The sequence below is a fragment of the Ochotona curzoniae genome, unplaced genomic scaffold, assembly GCF_017591425.1.
Source record: "Ochotona curzoniae isolate NIBS_2020 unplaced genomic scaffold, NIBS_Ocur_1.0 contig_2210, whole genome shotgun sequence".
NCBI lineage: Eukaryota > Metazoa > Chordata > Mammalia > Lagomorpha > Ochotonidae > Ochotona > Ochotona curzoniae.
This window is the reverse complement of record NW_024465369.1, coordinates 51,938,509-51,952,577: the sequence shown is the minus strand read 5'-3', so window position 1 is coordinate 51,952,577 and position 14,069 is coordinate 51,938,509. Positions and strand designations below refer to the sequence as shown.

Sequence of the window (14,069 nt, the reverse complement as noted above, 5' to 3'; positions counted from 1 at the left end):
TAGCAGCTAGGCCCACTAAACTGGAAGGAACCTGCCCCAGGAAGGCCAGACAGACGTCCTTACGGCGCAATGATGCTCTCCAAGCATTTCTCAGGGGGAAATGCAACGTGCGGCAGCTGCAAATAAACTGCTTGATGAGAATTTACTTGGCCTACTAGGATAGAACAAGATAATGTGCCTCCCTAAATGTTGGCTGTCAACGTCTTTTGAAAGGCAGAGAACATTTCCACTCCCAATAGCTTTTCGCCTACAAATATCTTCTGTCACCAACGCTGGATGATACAAGTCAAATAACAGAACAGTGAGCCCTTGGGGCGTGCATACTTCCCTCCCCAAACCCGCACTGCATATTTGGACTGTCCCAGAAGGCCACCAATTTTCGGCAGTCGACTTCCGTATTGGGGTGGTGGCACCAACCCCCCAAGCCAAGGTGAACGCTCTGAGGAACGTCTGCCAAGCTGCAGCAAACGGGGGTCCCCAAGTGTGAGCAGTTTAGGGGCTCAGGGAAGTAGAGTCAGGAGCCAAGACTAGGCACAAACGTTTGACAAGTCGCAAGCAGCTAGGACTGATTTTACTTCTTACCTCTCCTCATACCTCGCGGACTGACTACCCTGAAGGTGGCAAGGCGTGCACCCTGGGTTACAGCCCCCAGCCTCACCCCTCTCTCGGCCCGTCCCACCTGCCCAGCCCGGCGCTGCAGCAGTCGCCCGACCCGGCGCAGGCCACGCCCACTCACCGCTGGGACCACGCCTCTCAGCACGCGCCGCCTGCCGGCGCCCCGCCTCCCGGCCGTCACGTGACAGCCTCGCCCTGCTCGCGCGCGCGGATTGGCCCTCCTGCCGCGGGGGGCGGGACCTGGAGCCGGGCACAGCCCCCTGAGCCGGCTGCAGTTTTCAAACCTCAACTGTAAGCTCGGGTCCGGGTCGGTGCGTCCGTCGCCCGGAGTCACCTCACTTGGGGGCCAGGTCGTCCGCGTCGGCTCCCGTTCGCACCTCGCCATCCTGCCGCCCGCCCGTTGCCTCGCCCGGCCAAGGCTGGAGGAAGCGTTCTGTCGCGGCTTGTGGCGTGGGGCGGGACGGGAGCCCCCTCCACGGGGGCAGCCTCGGGACCACCTGCTGCTGCCGGAGAGGTGGGTGTCGCAGCCTCGCGCGTCCGTGGGCTCGGGGCGGCGTGGCCGAGGCGGCGGCGGGGAGGGAGCAGGGCGTGCGCTCGGACCCCGGGGTTAGCGGGGCCGGACTCGGTCCCCTCAGGTGAGCCAGCTGCTCCGGGCCGGCCGCCGGGGCTGGCTGGTGGTCTTCCCGGCGGCCGGCCCGGTCCACGCCGCGTCCAGGTGGTCCTCCAGGGACCCGGGACGCGTTCAGTCGGGGCTGGCGGACGCACCCTGCTCGCAGCTGGCGTTCCTAGTCCAGACCAAGTTTGCGCCCACCCGTGGCGCAGGACACTTTAAGGCACAGCTTGTGAACAGTTTTCTGTTTTGTTTTGAACACTAGTCATAGGGAACAAGTTGAAATGCAGCTGTTGCAGGGATGTTTCGGCGATTCGATATATTTATTTAAAATACTGTAGACAAGGCATGTGTTTGTACCTGGACCATCTTCAAACTGTACTGCCTGTGAGTTTGACGCTTACCCGGGTTTTTGGGTTTTTTACGATAGGGAAAAAGCTCCTCACTGAGCGATTACGTGTAAAGTCTCTTTCAGAGACTTTATCGCAGCTGGAGGCTGGGGCTAGTGCTTCCCATGGGTCCCTAATGGGACTGCAGACGCTCCAACATCAGTTTGCACGTTGAAATTATGGAGAAAAGTGCATTTTTAACCCCAGCCACCGTGCAGATCAGATTCCAAAAATATTTACACACATTAGATGCACGGGTCCGGGTCACCAATTGTTTTGCCTACGTCATGTTTGACTCTGGTACCCATGATAAGACCGAAGCTTGCCGGGATGTGTGATATGGCGTGGCCCCTCCAAGTTTCCAAGTCTGAGAAAATATGAGCATGGGCCAAGGAAACGACTGGGCAAGCGCCGGCATGTGAGATCTGGCATTTTGAATCTGAGAGCACAGCTAAAGAGAAAGATAAACCTACTTTCTCATCGATACACCAGTCTACAGTGTATAATTAGTTTCACCAACTTCTACAGTATTAGCTTTATGATCATTAAATGATCATTAAAACATTCGCACATAGAGAAGATTACATAGTGTTTTGAAAGCTGGGATGTTGCTATCAATAGCTGTTTTATTCATGAAACACCCATTTATACATTTTAGCTCATTTTTCTAACATAGGAATCTAAAATTGAAGTAAAATATTTTTACAGACATGATAGTATCTTTTTTAAAAGTCAGTTTTCTGTAATAATTTGGAGTCCTTGTGTGTACATAGAATGGTTGGGATCATTGATTGGCGAGCTGCAATTTGAAGAAAACAGAATTGCTTTTATGGAAGTGGAGATTTGCTGATCACACCCAGCGTGTGAGTAGCAACTTTGAAAAAGGTGCATTTTCTGGTTCCCATTTCTCACCAGACAATTTTGGTTTTGAGCTTGTACTGAGAATGTTTGACTGCTGTTAGGTGAACCTTTAAGTATATTTTAGTAACTTTGTTTTAAAGCAGCCTGATTCTTAATAGGGAAGGATTTTCTTGTCAAAACTTCCTCTATTTTAGTCTGAGAGGTTCAGTTAAAAGTCCGGAAATCCAGGAAATCAGTGACTAACACTTTCACCCAATCCTGCATCCCACGGGCAGCCTTGAACCGCATGTGCTAGTATGTGGTGGTGCCTGCTCCCTGTATGCAACACTGGCTGCTGAAAAGAACAGTGCTCCTAGACCCGGTGCTCTCAAAGGGTTCTGATCGATTCTTAATTTTTGTAAAAAAATTCTTTTGGGTTCTGTGAGAGTTCATTATGTCAAAAATATTAACACTTAGGTACTACCTTTCCTCTTGGGAAAACTTCAGATCTGTTCAGTTGCTTTTATTTTCCATGAAACTGAAGGCAATGATGTTGTTTTTAAATAGTTTGTCTACTGTGTCAGACCATTATCAAAGGATATTTCTTTGAATGTTTCAGAGAAGAAACGTTCTTACAAACTAAGTCACAAGCACATATTGATATCTACGTTGCTATTTTCAAGGCATGTCTTATGTAAATTTTTTTTAACTTATGCTTTTTGTTTAACCTGGAACTTCCCCGCCATCTTAAAAATGGAAGCCAGGCAGTGTCTCTTAATAGTTCTGTGTACATTTGAGGTTCATCTCAGACCCTTTATAATTGCTCCAGAAGAGGACAGCTTTCCTTTAAGCATTGACACAATTTTAGTGGTGAGATGACAGCTTCTTCTTTAATTCTTAGAGTCAGATTCCATTTTGTATTGTAGTAGTTACTGAATAAATAGTAGTTCAGTGGTGCTATTAAGTAAATAGTAATCTATTTTATAGCAGAAACCAAATTTTCCATCTCACAAATGGCAACCACTGTGTGTTTGTTGGCCCACTGTATTTCCGTTTTCCAACATCTTTTTTTTTTTTTTATTCTAGCTCACAATTATAGGGTTTAATTCCTTTTCTAAAGATGCAAAGAGACAGCGGCAGGCTTTCCTGGCTTGGCACAGTCAGGCCTGGGTTCATTGCCTGGCACTTCTGCTCTCAGATAGTGTGATCCAGGTAATTGGACTAAAATCTGTTAACTGGTTTCCTGTTGTGATTTTCAGGGGATTAAATCTTTCAGTTACACTTTCTGTTTGATATATAAGAAAACATGAAGATAAACATGTATGTTAGTAAAATACATACAAGATGTCTTCAGAGTTCATGGAAGCATGTTATAAAAACACTTTGCATGAGTTTAAAATTGTTTTTCACCAAATAAACTTACCATTTAAGTCCATTTTCCATGAACTTTTTATTTAAAGTATCGTCACATTAGAAATGAGGGCTTTTAGCTGAAATTGAAAATCATTATTATCCCTACACAAATGCCATTGCTTCTAATCAATGACTACTTCAAAATGGATTGTTCTTCCACACCAACAGAAAATTCTTCATTTTATTTTGATGAATGCAAGTTAAAGTACATCTTCAATTCCTCTGGTTCTTACAGGAGACTTGGTAGTAGTCTGTGAAGAGAAAAGCTGTGTCCTCACTCTCTTGGAACTGACTTGGTCTCCACAGCCTTTCACGTTTTCTTCCCACAGGTCTCGATGAATGAGGCCTCACTAAACATGTGTCTGACATTCCTAACTGAGGTACCCCTTTGAACAGATACCACCTAGTATAGAAAGACGATTAAATATAAAAGTGTTCGTTTATGTTATAGTATACTAAAATCATAATATATAATACAATAGTTTTAGCCAGGTGTCCAGACTTTGTGGCTACCCTATTTTGAATTGAGTTTCCTTAATAAAAATTTAAAATCCTTTTGTATTATTTAGCCAAATACTGAGTTAAGCAGAGACAAGCTGTGTCTGAAACTCCAGTACTGCGCTTCCACACAGATCACAAACTCTGCTCACCTCTTAGAGGAACGGATGTACCTAAAAAGTATTTGTGCCATATCTCATGACTTTTCTGATTCAGGTTGTCAAACATTTGTTGCTGCTGTCTAATTAACTCCTGGTACCAGACACAGTGCCGATGGCTTGAGCACAAGCTTACTGTCCTTCATATATCAGACGGAATTGCTTTCTTCTGTGGCAACTGTGGAGACGAATGCTGGGGTCCTCTTGCTGAAGTATGAAAAGGGAGGCGTTTTAGTCACTTGCAGGGGCGTTAGGAAATGCTTCCTGGGAGAGATGCCATCCGGTATTGAGATATGAAGGCTGTGTGGCAGTGTTGGTCGCTTAAGGAAAAGTAGAAATGGTGTTTCAGGCAGAGAAGTATAACAAAATGTGGTAGCATAGTCGGAGATATAAAGATGGCAGGAAGTGAAGTTAGTGTTTACTCAGCTACAAGACTCCTTCTATGTCATGCGGTAAGGCCTTTAGCTTCTCTCACTCCCTCTGCCTTCCGAGTAAAATAAATAATCTTTTCAAGAAGGACTTCAGCTTATAGATAAGTAACTGGGGGTGAATTAAGGAATCAAAGTAGACAATTTAGTTCTCTCGGCATTCTCATGATTATATATACTATATTTTTCTTGGATAACTGAAACGAATATCATGATGAGTATGTACTAAAATACAACTATGTGGAGGTCTATGGGAACTCACTGGTTTTCTTTTGATTGAATCATGTTTGCTTTCTCTGTTTGAGTGAGTTGTGGAAGACCCAGATCAAGTCTAAGGTTTAATTTTAAAAATCATGTATTCATTTGAAAGGCATGCTAACAGAGAAGATCTTCCATATAAGCTGTTTCAATGTCCAAATGCCCACAGCAGGCTGTGCCAGGCTAAAGCCAACGAGACAGTCTCATTCTCTGCTCCTCATCCCACTTGCGCTTGCTCGCTCACTCACTCACTCGCGCTCTCTCCCAGCCTCCCACGTGAGTGGCAGAGGCCCAAGCACATGGGCCTTTGCCTTACACTTTTGCAGGTACATTAGCAGCGATCAGGATCTCAAACAGCCAGGGCTTGATATGGATTTCCAGTGTCCTAAGTGGCAGCTTACCATGCTATGCCACAGTGCTGGCCCCAAATCCAGGCTCTCATTCCTTTTTCCCTTTACTAATCACCTTATAACTTATTGTGATAATTGTTTTGGTGGTTAAATCAAAATAATCTTTGAAAATAAAAGTGCTGTTATTCTTAGTACCTGTGCAATTGAAAACTTCGTTGTGTCTTACCGTTATTAACATTTTGCAAATTTTCTAGTTTTTCCTTCTGCTTCTTTTTATGCTTTGCCATAGAATGACCATATTAGATGTAAAGTTCTGTATCTTCCTTTTTTTTTTTATTTACTACTGAACTAGAGTCTTTGAAAGCTTAATTTTCTTATTGAATGTATACTATTCTATTATTTAGATGTATTTAGCTGTTTGCTAACTATTGGACTTAAGGCTTCACAAATTCAATAAATCCTGGAAACTGTTTTCACTCTTTTAAATTATACTTCACTGAACACAAATTTTTGACTATAACCAAGATGCCCATATTGAATCTTGAAAAACTCGAAGTAGAAAATGCTTATTTATAAAGTATATCTTAGTTTTTTAATACATTCCAAAATCAATGGATATATTATAACATAGGGTAAATATTTTAGAATCTATAATTTACAAGAGTGAAAATTGAGAACCAAAATCCCACATATTCTCTGTATGATTCAGTTGGCATCTTGTTGTTCTGCTTTCTGAGGCCTAAAGAAGTGTTGAGGATGTAGTCCAACTGGAGTCATAATATAGGCCCGTTTTACATGTAGAGAAATGCTGTGCATGTAAAATACACATCTTATCATAAACAGATGGTGTATTCATAGACCTTTTAATCGGTGGGAAAAAAGCCTTAAAAGCCCAGTGATAATCTGAAAAAAAAATTATTTGAGCATAGAAATTTGTATCCTTATTGCTTTTTCAGAGAAATATGTGACCAATGACTCTTGAGTGCCATCAGAACACATGAAAGAAACTGTTGTTAACAAAAAAATTTTTTAAAAAATTCAGTTTTGGGTTGGGAACATTTGCATGTGGAAATTGTGCAACTTCTCAACAGTGGCACGAGATGCCAGTCAAGAGAGTATTTAGAAAGCATCTTTGGGCGGAATGTTAGTATTTTCTTTGTGGAACCATCGAGATGTGCTCTCATGAGTAGCACTGTAGCAGTGGCTTTCAACATTGAGTTCATCGTCTTTTAAGTTTAACCCTTAGAAATGCGCAAGATTGATTTTGTTATCATCCAGACTTTAAAATTGACATAATTAAAGCGTTTTGACTAGTAATCAGTGGAGTGTAAAATAAATAGCATTAAAATTTCATTCTACTGTCATCACAATATAAGAATCATACTTTTTTTATTATGAAAGCATATCAGAATATCAGAAATTCTTATTTGCTAATATTACAAAAATCAGGGGCCAGCATTACGGCATAGTAGGTTAAGCCACCTGTGGCACCAGCATCCTGTATGTGCATTAGTTCAAACCCCAGCTAGCTGTTCCACTTGTACGACTACATCTAGGAACACAGCTGAGATGGCCCAGGTACTTGGACCTCTGCAGCTATGTCCTGGCCCTGGTCCAACCCTGGCCATGGTGAGCATTTGGGGAAAGAACCGGCTGCTGAAAGATCTGCCTTTCTCTTTCTACCTTTCTTTTTCTCTCTTTCCCTCTCTATTCCGTTTCTGTAACTCTGCCTTTCGAAATAAGTATTTTAAAAATATGTTCGTACAAAAGTAGTTTGGATGTTTAAACTGCATACTTACAAATATTATAAATTTCCAGATAAATATGAGCTTCAGTTATAGATTCGAATTTTAGAATAAGACTCAATCACCCATCCAACACAATTATTGAGCTCTTTAACCATGGCAGATTTTGTGTTAGAGTCGGCCATAGGAAAAACTCTTAAGACTTACATATAACAGCTTCTGCATTTAATATGAAATCTAGTGAGTTCAAGGAACAAGTTGTATTTCTTTAGTCACTCATGCATCAGTAGTGTAATATAACATATGAGTTTACCACTAACTTCGTATATGTAAAATTAAATGAGTAAATATTACCTTGTTATTTAACTTGCCTAATTATGTAATGGTTTAAAGAACTAAGTTTATGAAGAATGTGTTTTATTTTTAAGTGAAATGTTTGCATTATAGCTTTATTGTAAGTATTTTCAGGAATTCGGGAAGGTTTTCACAGTTGTTTTCTGGATGGAGTTAGCAGCCTCATTCAAGTGCTATGGTGGTCATACTCAATGCTTTGTAGGCCTTTTTGTTCCTTCCTCGCCAGTAGAGAGGTAGTCTCTAATCTTTTTTCTTGTTTGTAGTTGTATCTTTAGCTAGATTTGGAGATGTGCATGCATTTCCTGCCCAAGATAGCTGTGGTTTTTTTTTTAATTGTATTTTAAGTTACTTCGTCTATCATCTTTTTTTTGTTTTTAGATAGGTGAAAATAAGTGAGAAAAAGCATATCTGAAAATCACCTAACATGTCACGGAGAAGATTTGATTGCCGAAGTATTTCGGGCATGCTAACGACAGCTCCTCAAACCCCAATGAAAATGGAAAACTTTAATAACTTCTATACACTTACATCCAAAGAACTAGGAAGGTAAGGAAACTATAATACGTATAGTATTTAAAACCCACTATGATATGTATAGTGTTTTGTTTCTATAGTTCTGTAAAACTCAGTGTGGTTCACTAAGAATGATCAAAAAGAAAAGTCATCACCTAATTTCTTAGGCCTTTGTGAGCTTGTGTTGCACATCTAACCCACGGTCAGGGTTCCCAATTGGAAATCTGGGTTCTTGATTTGAGGCTGTGAGTGGGAACAACTTGGCCTTGTGAGCTGCTGAGTACAGTTCTGGTCCCATCATTTACTAATTGAGTGACCCCGTTTAAGTTACTGCACCTCCTGGTCCAATTGTTTTCTTATCTGAGAGTGGACAAAGGTGTAATGGTATTATCATACATGGTTGTTGTGGGGATTAAGTTAGCTTATCTTTGTAAAATACATAGTAAAGTCTGTAAAGACTTTTGTTATGTGATATTTAAAAATTTCTTAGGCTATTGTGTTGGGCTACAAAAGGAAAAGGAGAAAGAGATTGTCCTATTCTGTATACAAAAATAATTCGTATTTCTTAGTATATTCTTTATCATGATGAATAAGTGTTCTGCAAGTAAAACTCTACAAAATCTGTTAGGGCTTAACTAGAGCAAGGAGTGATCCATTACTGTGTGATCATTTACACTATTGTTTTATCATGTGATGATGTAATAAAACCGAACGTTTTACAGTTCTGTATTTGTTAGATTTTATACTTCAGATTAAGAAGGATTAGAAGATTTGATTTTATTTGATTTGACTTGCTTGACTGATTCAGTTTGATTTTGGTTCTGGAGTTAAATCTTTCAGCTTACATTAATAAAATGGCTAAGTTCTTATTTATTTTGGTAGATTTACAGTTAGACATAATAATTGACTTTTTATCTTTGAAAATCTGAATGTGAAAACAAAAATCTACTAAATCATGAGATATGATTCTGCTTTTTCTGATGTTTTATCATAACAGCCAAGGTAAGTCCTGGATTTTTCACTTTGCAGATAATGGGTACAACATTTAGAAGTAAATGTAGAAACATTTTATAATTTATTGTATATTAATGTATTTGATTTTGAATGTAAAACGCTTGGATGTTTTAATTGTGTTAACAAATGCACTTTAGAATGTCTGTGATCATTGATCTTCTAATAAAAGTTTTTCACAAAGTTCAGTACTTGTTCCTATAACCTCTGAAGACTGTTACCTTGCTCGGTATGAATGCTTCAGTGATAGGGAACTCCCTCTCAACAAGTGTCTGTTCCATTTTATGAGTACTTATTGGGCACTGAAGACTGTTTTCTGCTCTACTAACATTGCACAGTAGACATGGTTTTTTGGTGGTTATATTTTATGTGAATTCATATGCAGTCCTTCTTTACATATAGCGTGTACATATTGCTAACTTCTGCTGGTTTCCTTAAATTATCATCCTGTGAAAGCCTGCCCTGATGCAGTTAACCTCTTCTAGATCTCTTTGTTACTTTCTTTTTTTAAAGATTCGTTTATTTGAAAGGCAGATTTACAGAATGAAGGAGAGACAGAGATCTTCCAGCTGCTGGTTCACTTTCCAAATGGCCACAAAGGCTGGAGATGAGCCACTGCAAAACCAAGAGCCAGGAGCTTTAATCTGGGCCTCTCATACACATGCAGGTTCCTAAGGGCTTGGGCCATCTTCTACTGCTTTCCCAAGTCATAAACAGTGAAGTGGATGGGAAGTGGAGCAGCCAGGACATGAACTGGTGTCCATATGGTGTGCTGGCACGAGCTAGGAGAGGATTAGCCTATTGAGCCGCTGCACCAGCCCCTGTTTGCAGCAGACTTTTGACCTAACAGTTAAGAGGCAGGCTAGGATACCGATGTACCATATTGGAGTTCTTGGATTCAATACCTGGCCCATCTCCTCACTCCCGTCTTCCTGCTCCTGCGTCCTCTGGAAGTCAGCTGTGATAGCTCAAGTGAGGAGATCCTTGCTGGGCTCCAGGGCAGCCTGGCTCCAGACTCAGGCTCCAAAGGGGGCTGTTCTGGATACTTATGCACATGGTGGATGGGAGTCCTCTTCTCTCTCTCTCTGTCTCTAGTAAATCAATATATATTCTTTTATTTGGAGCACAGTATTGTCAGTATTTTACTATTTAGCCTGCAATGCATCTTTATTGAGATAGCCTGAGATTTCCATTAAGAATAAGCAAATTACTTTTTATTACTCCCTTTGCTTCCTTCTTAAATTTTACCTCCGCTCCCCTAGCCCCTAGAAAAAGCCACATTGCATTCATGTCATTTGGTATCATGTGATATGTTAGTAGAAACTGACTGAATTGACCTGTCATTTCACTGGATCTAAAGATCTGTGATCCTACTTGGATGTGTGATTTTCTTTTTTTAAATGAGAGAATAGACTGTGTCTCCAAGTTTTCTTATATGTTGCAACAATTGTTTGGAAATTGCTTTGAGCAGGTAATTGAATATGGCAATCCTTGAGTAATACATATAACAAAAGAAAATATTGTCTTTTAAAGTTATTTTGATAAGCAACTTATGTTTATTAAGTTTATTATGGAATGTAATAAGAAACTAGAAATTTTATAAAATATTTTTTCTATGAGGGCTTTAGAGAATTGTAACTTTTCATGAACACTAATAATGTAGAATTGTCTTAAATAAGGTGTCATAAAAATTATGAACTTGAATCAGTTGTATTTTTTATTAGCCTTTTAGAGCAAAAACTCCTTATATAAAATCTCATTTAAACATTTGGATTGTTAATATCCCATTTTGTCTTCATGAAAGAGCCCTAAGTAACGATTTTCTTTGACTTTCTACAGCCTAAATAATCATGTAACAAATATTAGTATATTTAACTTAAAAATTAGTAGACCTTGATAGATTTAAAACCGTGTCTATTTATCTGCAAAAACTTGCTGCATATTCTGTGAATATTGCTACTAAGCTTAGTTTTTCAGACTTGTGAAATGGAGATTGTAATCATAATCTTGTTTCTCATGATGTTTGCACATTTTGAAGTATTTTAGTGTGGGGTGAAGTGTACAATTATCTTTGTAAATCGTTGTCCAAGAATCTATTTTCCCTTAGCAAACTAAAGGAAAATGTGTGCAAATTAACAGTTCATCATCTACTATTCCCAAAAACCTTGCCTGGCTCCTGTTTCTTAACATGTTGGGTGAATGTTTTCCACCCCGCCCCCAGCAGAAGCAAGCTTTCACAGGGCTTCTTGTGGTTAGGAGGGAGGCAGATTCAGAAATAAACGTCAGCTTCCTTTGTGGTTTACCTACCCCCTCCCTTCACATTTTATTGTGTGTTCTAGAATGCAGAAGGGTAACTGCGAGACCTTTTCACTGCTGGGAAATCTCACCAGCCTTGCCTTTTTAGGGCATGAATTAAGTATTATTCTTAAGAGGTTTGCATTTTCCTGTATGTTTCTGTTACCTTTCAGACAGAAACATTACATAGCAAAGATTATTTCTGATACCTCTAAACTAAAGCTTGCACTTTAGAATAAAATAAAAATCACTTCCCTATGTTATATGTTCTTTATAGCAAAAATATTTACCTTATTTATACCATGTAAAGGAATACACAATTAAATGCATATAACTTTATTGGAATCTCAAATAGCCTTTTAAAAATGCAAATGCTTTTACGCACTGGATGCAAAATTGCACAGAATATGGTGTTATAGAAGATAAGTGACCCCGGCATTCAACAGATATTCCAGTTCCTGTTGTACGTCCATAAACAGATTTGCAACTGCTGTAGCAAGTAACACAAACACAAATGCTGCTTCCATGGAACTTTACATATTGGTGAACATTGACATGTTATTATCAGGATCAGTTCCTCATCTTTGCCTAGGATTAGTGTGTACCATGCTTGTTTTATAAAGTACCTGAAACAATTAGATAAAGGGTTATGTTCTTTAGCTTTTCTGTTTGTTTCTCAGAGAATTCCAGCTTGTTAGATTACTCATAAAAGCATAGCCGAAGGAAATTGCCACATTGATATTGTAAGCATTTTTTTCAGATGCATAATTTTCTTTTTGTTTCCTAAATTTTGCAAGGGGAATTTCCTTATAAAAGTTAAAATTTATTCTTCTACTTTAACCAAGTTTTTACTTCTAAATCTCAGTAAAAATTGGCAGAATTTAATAAGTTAACTTTCTTTAAAAAAAAAGCAGCAATTCAGAAGGACAGGATTGTTTTTTAGTGGTTAGAACAAAAAGCTAGGAATTTGCATTCCACAGATTAATTTTTGGCCCTCCTTTTCCAAATATGACTTTTCATGAGGTTTTTAATCTTACTCTGATTCAGTTTATCTTGTATAAAATTTGTAAAACACCATTTTGATATAAAGAGACTAATTTTTGTATATTCATTGAAATATATCAATTTGTGTTCTTTTTCTATAGAGTAAGACTATTTTATAGCAAAACATTTTTAACTTAAAGCATGACTGCTTTCAAAGCATTAGATTTATATTGGCAAATTTATTGAATTTATGTACACTTTTTATATACCTAGAAGTCAAATTATAACTTGTTTTTTTTAACTTCCCAGCTATAATTTTTTTAGTATTGCTTCCAGTGATTTTCATTGAATGTAAGGGAAAAAAAAGAGTTGGAATCTTTGAAATCTTAGTCTGGGGGAATAGCAGTAAAATACTATGAAGTAATTAATTCCCCGTCACTCACCCTAAGCATCAAGTGGCTTAGAAACAGTTTTGCTTGCCAAGTATGATAAGCTGGGTTGGTGGCATATTCTGGGAATAACTGAGATACAAAGAATGGTGGAATAAAAGTTACTCTCTTAAGATCTTTATTAATACTTCATTTGTTAGTTACAGAAATTAGGAAATAAGTTGAGCCTTCAGATAGGAATTCTTAGCCTTGAATCCCCTAGACTAAGGATTAGAAAACTTAAAGATGGGCCTCAAAATCTATTGCATGTAAAACTTCCTGCTTAAAGGAAGGTGCACTTGTTTTATGTAGATGGTCAATAGCTTTATTAAAATTTCTCAAAAATCGTCTGTGACTCATAATAGTTTTAAGCATTTGAGCAATTAAATTTTGGCTAACTTGGGCCCGGCACAGTGGCCTCATGGCTAAAGTCCTCGCCTTGAACATGTCGGGATCCCATATGGGCACTGGTTTGTGTCCTGGTAGCTCCACTTCTCATCCAGCTCCCTGCTTGTGGCCTGGGAAAGCAGTTGAGACCCAAAGCCTTGGGATCCTGCACCCGCATTGGAGACCTGGAAGAAGTTACTGGCTCCTGGCTTCAGATAGGCACAGCACCTGTCATTGGGTTACTTGAGGAGTGAATCATAGGATGGAAGATCTACCTCTCTGTCTCCCCTCCTCTCTGTATATCTGACTTTCCAATAAATAAATCTTTAAAAAATTTTTTTTTGGCTAACTGTAGGCCTGTCATTTATGAATATGCCAGTGGAAGCTCTAATATTTGGTATCTTTTTATTTTGGAGAATTGCTGTTGGAGAGAGCTATAAACATACTTGTAACTTAAATGATAACCATCACTTTGATAAGTGTGTTTGTACAAATGTGTCAGTGCCTTATTAGTTGTTGATGTCTTAGCTGATCATGAGATATCCTTGAATGTCCCCTAAGGGAAGCATAGCCTTAGGTACCAAAACTGCTGTCAGATCGCCTGGAAGGTTTTAAAGCTTGTTACAAATTATAGTAAAAGGGAAAATTACCACACTAATAAAGTATGTCAAATGGCTATTTTGTTGCATTTATTTCAATTTTTATATTTGTGGAAAAGCTGTTTTGATTAGAGAGCTAATTTTGTCCTTATGAGTAGTAGTCTTTGGAAAAACTTAAGTTTAAATCTTTATCT

At 39.1% G+C, this 14,069-nt stretch overlaps 1 protein-coding gene across 2 annotated transcripts in view; it reads left to right on the top strand.

Moving 5' to 3' along the window:
- Window positions 1-896: 896 nt before the first annotated feature.
- Window positions 897-14,069, top strand: part of STK17B (serine/threonine kinase 17b) — a 32,743-nt gene continuing 19,570 nt past the window's right edge. Inside the window, exons 1-2 of one of the 2 annotated variants that reach the window (XM_040971906.1) lie at window positions 897-1,129; window positions 8,037-8,204. In XM_040971906.1, the coding sequence (XP_040827840.1) occupies window positions 8,083-8,204 (122 nt within the window). In that variant the 5' untranslated portion in view covers window positions 897-1,129; window positions 8,037-8,082. Of the gene's footprint in view, window positions 1,130-1,270; window positions 2,500-8,036; window positions 8,205-14,069 lie in introns of those variants that run through there. The other variant, XM_040971907.1, reaches the window with a different exon arrangement.